Source organism: Populus nigra, chromosome 8 (assembly GCF_951802175.1).
Source record: "Populus nigra chromosome 8, ddPopNigr1.1, whole genome shotgun sequence".
Classification (NCBI taxonomy): domain Eukaryota; kingdom Viridiplantae; phylum Streptophyta; class Magnoliopsida; order Malpighiales; family Salicaceae; genus Populus; species Populus nigra.
In genome coordinates this window covers 13,819,956-13,827,376 of record NC_084859.1, presented here as the reverse complement: position 1 = coordinate 13,827,376, position 7,421 = coordinate 13,819,956, and the positions used below count along the sequence as shown (strand labels likewise).

General features: G+C 33.4%; 1 protein-coding gene across 1 annotated transcript; it reads left to right on the top strand.

Annotated features, from left to right (window-relative positions):
• Positions 1–2,013: 2,013 nt before the first annotated feature.
• LOC133702327 (21 kDa protein-like) lies at positions 2,014–3,251 on the top strand. The gene has a single exon (XM_062126652.1). The coding sequence runs from the start codon at positions 2,364–2,366 to the stop codon at positions 2,958–2,960; it is 597 nt and encodes a 198-aa protein (XP_061982636.1). The 5' UTR covers positions 2,014–2,363; the 3' UTR covers positions 2,961–3,251.
• Positions 3,252–7,421: the final 4,170 nt, after the last annotated feature.

The following is a 7,421-nucleotide window of genomic DNA, read 5'->3' as shown; positions in this document are numbered from 1 at the left end:
GATTAAGTTTTATCGCTGTCAATAATTAATCATTTATTCTTAAGATTTTATTGCTCCTAATTTGGTGTGAAAAGACTTTATTTAATAAACTTATCAAAATTCCAACAACACCATCTTGTTTAGATGCACTCCTAAACAATGCCAACAACCAAAGAAAATATAACTTAATTATTCCTCAACAAGAATTGAACCTAAACTCTAAGTAAAGAGAAAATTTAGAAAGGAAACAAAGTTTTAAAGCCAGAGAAGTGTCAAATTTTGTCAAAATAATGCAAAAATAAACCACCTTCAAACACTCTTCTTCAACTCATTTTTATAGAGAATTTTAGGAATCAAAAGCTAATGAAATTCCTCACTAACAACTTTGATTACCTATTATAAAATCATCATTAAGTCTAAATATTTTTGGATTTAATTAAATAAGGTGACTTTTAAGCTAAAATATTTATATCGTTGAAAGAGTTCTGAAAAAACCAATTAGATTCTAATATTCTTCTTGGGTTGGAAGAAATAATTATTCATGGTCCAAACCAAGCCCAAATGATTTTTTGAGATTAGTTTTTTATTCACACATATTTTATTTAAAACATCTTAATATTCTATGTTAAAAATTTTATGATGAAAATTAAATTTCAATAAAGTTTTAACCTTAAAAATAAATGAATTTTTAACTTGACTTCAAGTATATCCATTAACCATGTTTTTAAATAAATCTTCCAAAAAATCCTAATCTTCTACGTTCATGATTTGCTAGTTGATCGATCAACTAACAATACGTTATGCTATACTATACTGAACCCATAGACGATTGGTGCTGAGCAGAAAGAAGCAACAGAATTCATGGAAAAGCTACGTGCAACCATTCTCAAGTACATGACATATTCAGCATGAAGGTGGTGAATAATGAAACCTTTCAATTATGATGCATATTTTATATATATATGAATTTGGCCTGGAAATGTGTTTGATTTATGACCGTTAGTTAGATAAATCATGTGTTAAAAGGAAAGCACATGATTGTACCTATGAAGTTATGCTTTATAAAAAATTTTTTGCATTAACTGAAGTCATAGCTCGTTAAACCACACTGAAACATTACTGAATTGGAATTCTTACCCAGCTAAAAGCTTGTATGGCATGAGATTGATGTGCTATGCATGTTTCAAATTCTGTCCAAAACACCACAAAATGTGAACTGTGTGGACTATTTCTCAATCACCTTCTAAATATCATAAAATTTTCAGTCAACGCATCGAAGCCAAATGTTGTTCAAGTAATAGTCATTCGAAAATTTGCGTATATTTCTAAAGCACTTAAATAAGTTAGAAGCCATATCGTGCTATGGACCTTGTGTGTTTCAACAATGGGCTGAATAGATGCGGGAGAGGCTATCTAGTGAAAATAATTCTGATTATGGAAAAGGATGGGACCTTGCTGCTTCTGTATAAATAGAAGCAACAATAATTTTTAGACATCTCACATCCGCCCAGGTGTTGGTAAATTGTGGAAACAGGCTTGCCACTTGCCTGTCTAAACGGATACAATTAGTGCAAGCCTCGACCAATTTTTTGGCACCAAGGTGTTTTAGTCAGTGAAGTTAACCAACACAATGACATTAACATGTTGTTTATGGCTGATGTTGGGTGATGTGGAGTGGAAGGTACATAAACCAAGGATAACTCTGGGTGAACATCTGTTTTTTTCTGGTTTGCTTATGGTTGAAATATGAGACATAGACATAGACCTAGGTAGATTATATCAGAAATATTTAATGCAAGAATCATCCAGAACCCTCCACTGGCATGTCTGTCTACATGATATGTATTATGTAAAGTTTAATGCATGAGTTTTTTTTCTTTAGTTTCTCGAATAAAGAATCCTCAACTTGCTCCTTTTCACTTTCTGAATCAAGTGGATGTTTTTTTCTTGGTGTGTTGGAACTGAGGTTGATTCCTCTTTGGAGAATTGAACACGCAACCTCTCCTTAAAGGAGGAGTGTTGGTACTAGTGGAGCTTGAGCCTCGTTGATAAAGTAGATTTAGTTAGCATTCCTTGTTCATTTTAGGAGGTTAGGCAAGCATGTTTTGAAAAATATCTTCGTTAGTATGATGGACTATTGAGTATTTGAAGAAAGAGAAGAATTTGAGGTTTTCAATTCTTTGGAGCTGCATCGTGGAAAAGCATGGCGGTAGTAATAAAGAATGAAAAGATCAAAAGGTGCAGAAGAAAGAAGGCGATCATGGGCATGTGACATCCTTTTTTTTAATCCTATAGAAGATAGATAACACCTCTTGAACTCTTTATAACAATCCCATGCTTTCATTCAGTTCATTGAAATCATTTCATTCCTCTTCTTCAAAGACATGGCAAAACTTGTCTCTTTCTTAACGTTGCTCTCCTTTGCCCTCTACATGGTTGGCACGGCAGGGTCTGCCTCCAGCCCCACAGATTTCATCAAGTCCTCATGCAAGGCTACTCGCTATCCAGAGTTATGTGTCGGATGCTTGTCAGGTTATGCTAGTGTCATTCAACGTAATGAGCGACGTCTAACTCTCACTGCCTTGTCAGTGAGTCTAGCCAGGGCTAGGTCAGCTGCAGCATTTGTGACCAAGATGACTAAAGTTAGGGGGATTAAGCCTAGAGAGTACCAGGCGGCGAAGGACTGCATAGAAAACATGGGTGATAGTGTGGATCGACTTAGCCAGTCAGTCAGAGAGCTTGGTCATACGGGTCGAGCTGGTGGTCGAGACTTTTTGTGGCATATGAGTAACGTGCAGACTTGGGTTAGTGCTGCACTAACTGATGAGAACACCTGCCTTGATGGGTTTGCTGGCCATCTAATGGATGGAAATGTGAAGGTTGCCATCAAGCGCCGGATCAACAATGTTGCTCAGGTCACTAGCAATGCGCTTGCATTAGTTGATCGTTTTGCATCTAGACACCGTGCCAGAAATCCTTAGAATTCTTCTGAAGCTGATGGTTCCTGTCGTGTGTAATCATCACGAAGCCTTACAAGTAAGGTTATATGTGTGGCCTAGTTTTGTGTTTGAGGCATGTAAATGTAAGATAAATGACCTTGAGTTTGTAACAAGCTACTTCTCCTGTTACTGTTACCTCCGTCCTGTTTCTTGTAAAATAGTACTTCTATGCATAACCCATCTCTCTCTTTCACGGTCCATGTAACTATAACTTGTCTTGCTGAATTGCAGCTTTCACAGTTCATTGGAAGAATAGGGTGAAGAAATCAACCAGCTTGAATTTGCTTTGCGAAACCACCTAATTCACAATCGCTAGTTTTTGCCATCTTCAAATAATATTCAGCTTTATTGGACGTGAATCAGAACCCCTTAGGATTCAGGACACTCACTTTGCATGATATCTTCATGTTCATATGTAGTGTAAAATTTTGGTGAAATTACTAGTTGATTGAACCTAAAGAGAGTCATTTGAAACGTTAAACGTTATCAATCTTGCAAAGTGAAACTCTGCCTAAAATCCCTCGATTCTATAGCAGGTTAGCTCCACGTAACCGGTTGAAGTTATTTACATATCTAAATTATATTTAAAAGTTGTTTCGGAATTTTCTTTGTTTTTCTTATTATTTTTTAATTTCTTTTCTAATTAGGTTTGGAAGTTTCATTTAATTGGGATATTATTATTTAGTTTGGTTTAGTTTATTATTTAAATATAAAAATAATTGATATTTAAAGTTATTAAATTAGAGTTTTCTTTACGATTTAAGTTACCTTACCTGGATTATTTTTTTTATACGCGCGGGTTATAATCCGGTCACAAGATAAACAAATCGAAGTTAAAGCAAAAGCACCATTATTGATTTGAATGTAAATTAATGATGCTGCTATACTTTTGACTTGCTTTGCAGCAGGGAGCACGAATCCGATTCTGGTTGATTTTGCAGAACACTAGATGCAATCTAAAGCATTAAACGTAGTGAACGTCTCTTTGCAGTGCTTATCTTTTAAAATTATCCAAATTGTTTATGGATTTGTCTATAAAATATTCTGCCACACACAGTAAACTGAAACTGACAAAAGTAAAGCAGGATTTGTAAAGTCCTCAATGAAGGTAGGTTTCAGAAGACTAACACACAGCTAGGACCAATCAGAAGTGGAGCAAAATATATCATCTCAAAGTTAAAAAAGTTTATTCCTCATGCCCCTGGCCCTTGATGTTTCCAGTTTTGTTGAGATTTTCAAGTAAAGCATGTTAAGCTTGAGATTTTCAAGTAATGCATGTTAAGTGAGATTTTCAAGTAATGCATGTTAAGCTAGGATCAATGAGTATCTTTGATAGTATGGCAGCGGTTATCTTTTAAATAATTTTTTATGTTGAAATACATGCAAATGATATTTTTTTTATTTTTAAAAAATTATTTTTGACATTAGCACATCAAAACGTTCCAAAACATACAAACCATATTAAATTTTAACAAAAAAAAAATTAAATTTTTTAGGAACACGGTTTGCACTGCGTTCTCAAATGATTTTGAAATTTTCACTTCCTAGCTACAATAAATCCCCTTTTGTTAAGGAGGGACGGGGACTTCACATTGTTAAGTAATATTTATCTAGTTTTATTTATTAATGGTAGAATAGTATTTTCAGTTTAACCTATATATAATTCCTTTGTATTTAGGTTAACTTAAGCACTCATAATAAACATTATTATTGAGAATTCTAGCCTCCTTTTATGTTTGATCTGAATTACTTTAACATGGTATCAGAGCCTAGTTGATCGAACCTTTTGCTTGTTAATTTTATGTAACTCGCTGCCCTTGTAGAAATCATGTTCACCAATGTCAGAGCTACTGCTCGTATCAAAATCGTTATCATCATCCACTTCATTCCCTGTAGGATGTTCCAGCACGCTCAATGCATTCCTTTGAAGCTTAACTTCAAATTTATTTTTCAAAACATCAGACATGGGTTGTTTGACCTATTAAAAGATGGAGGATGAAAATCAAGTTTTGTGCTTGCGGCTGAACAATTAATATCTGAAACTTTATTTTAGATTTTTCAGCTTCTGCAATTTGGTATTTCTGTTCTGCCTCTGCAATTGTTTTGGTATTTTGTCTTCTCTTCAGTTTCTGCAATTTGGTGTCAGCTTCTGCAATTTGGTATTTCTGTTATGTCTCTGCAATTGTTTTGGTATTTCGTCTTCTCTTCAATTTCTGTAATTTGGTATCAGCTTCTGCAATTTGGTATTTCTGTTCTACCTCTGCAATTGTTTTGGTATTTCATCTTCTCTTCAGTTTCTGCAATTTGGTATCAGCTTCTGCAATTTGGTATTTCTGTTCTGTCTCTGCAATTGTTTTGGTATTTCATCTTCTCTTCAGTTTCTGCAATTTGGTATCAGTTTCTGCAATTTGGTATTTCTGTTTTATCTCTGCAATTGTTTTGGTATTTTGTCTTCTCTTCAGTTTCTGCAATTTGGTATTTGAATTAAGTTTCTATAAGAAAAATAAAAAAATTTGGAGTGATATTTTGTCTTTCGCTTCTGCAAAATCTGGTATTTCGACTTTTCTTCAGCTTCTGTCAAGGCATCTACTACCAAAGAGATTATTTGGTTACATTGTTTACTTGCTGATATGAGAGTTTTCTTTTCTCATCCTACGCCTATGAATTGTGACAACCAGAGTTCTATTCAGATTGCTCACAACTCGGTTTTTATGAGCGAACTAAGCATATTGAGATCAATTGTCATCTTACTCGTCATCATCTCAAGCATGGCACCATTACTTTGCCTTTTGTTCATTCTTCCTTGCAGATTGCGGATTTCTTTACCAAGACACATTCCATATCTCGTTTTCGTTTTCTAGCTGGCAAACTCTCGATGCTTGTAGATGCCGCATCGTGAGTTTGAGGGGAGATGTTAAGTAATATTTATCTAGTTTTATTTATTAATGATAGAATAGTATTTTCAGTTTAACCTATATATAATTCCTTTGTATTTAGGTTAACTTAAGCACTCATAATAAACATTATTATTGAGAATTCTAGCCTCCTTTTATGTTTGATCTGAATTACTTTAACACACATGAGATGAGACAATGAGGTTGAGTGTATTATATATCTTATAATGGTGGCAAATGGCGCAAAGTATAGTGTAGATGAAACTAAGGTTTTTGAATTCCAATTCTAATATCATAATAGCTATTTTTATCTGACTGTGCATTTGACACGTCCAAGCTTCTTCATGAGTTTTGCCTTATCTATCTATCTGGTTCATAAACATATCTACAACCAGTTCCAGTTAATCCCTTGTACTTATGAAAGACTTGACCTCGAATCAACATCAAATTCTAGATATAATGGCTCATCATCATCATAATAAAGATAAATATCAAAATATTATGATTATGAAAATACTCACATTATCTAGTAGATCAATAATAAAAGCATTGTTATTAACATTCTTTATTGTGGTGTAAGGACTATATTTCTTATGATGCAACCTTACCAATAATATCTCTTTACATAAAAACACCTATCTCTTTCCTTTAATACTTTAGTACGATAGTGTCTATTGACAGCCTCATTATATTTGGCATTGATTTTCATCAATTTCCGTCTTACTTCATCCAACGTAGCTAACACATCTATAGTCATCTTCTCAACAACAATGATATATCGAATGCCCTTTTAAATTGGTATGAGATCAAGTGTATATCTAGAACATTATAAATACACAATCTCGGATGGTGATTTATTAATGGCATTATGCTTAATATTGTTGTATGCAAGAAGATGGATACATGAGTGGTATTGAGGTATGGCGTAGCATATCATCACACCAAACTCGATGCAAGTTCCTTCATGCCAAAACATGGAATATAAGCCACATGCACAATGAATTCAAAATATTTTAAGTATTTCATATATTTTGTAATTAATATGTGATGTTAAAAGTGTTTTATTTATGGATTAATAATTGTATTTGTTGAGAATTGGGTTGGTAATTTGTTATAGGATAATAAAGAAGTCATTGCTTATCTTCATGATATGGAATATAATACACTTGCTTATTATAATATATCTCATTGGTTCGACTCATACCGCACTACACTCGAGATGCTTAGGGAGACATTATATCTAGATGATGTTATGTCGAAGGATGAGACGACTCGCATATTAGAAAGTCATGTTATTGATGAAGTTGGCTCATAAACTAGGTTATATGTAAAGAGTATAATTATGTTGTGTTATTTATTTAGTTATGCATTTTTATTTTTATTAATTTATGCATTTTGTTATACTTTTATAATTGTTTTAGACTTATCAAGTTGGGATTTTAATATTATCTTTTATATTATGAACATTCAAACTTATTTTAGACAAGTAAGTGGAACTTAAAGTCATCAATATACAAGTAAACATGTGATCAATGACAACAAGTTGTTT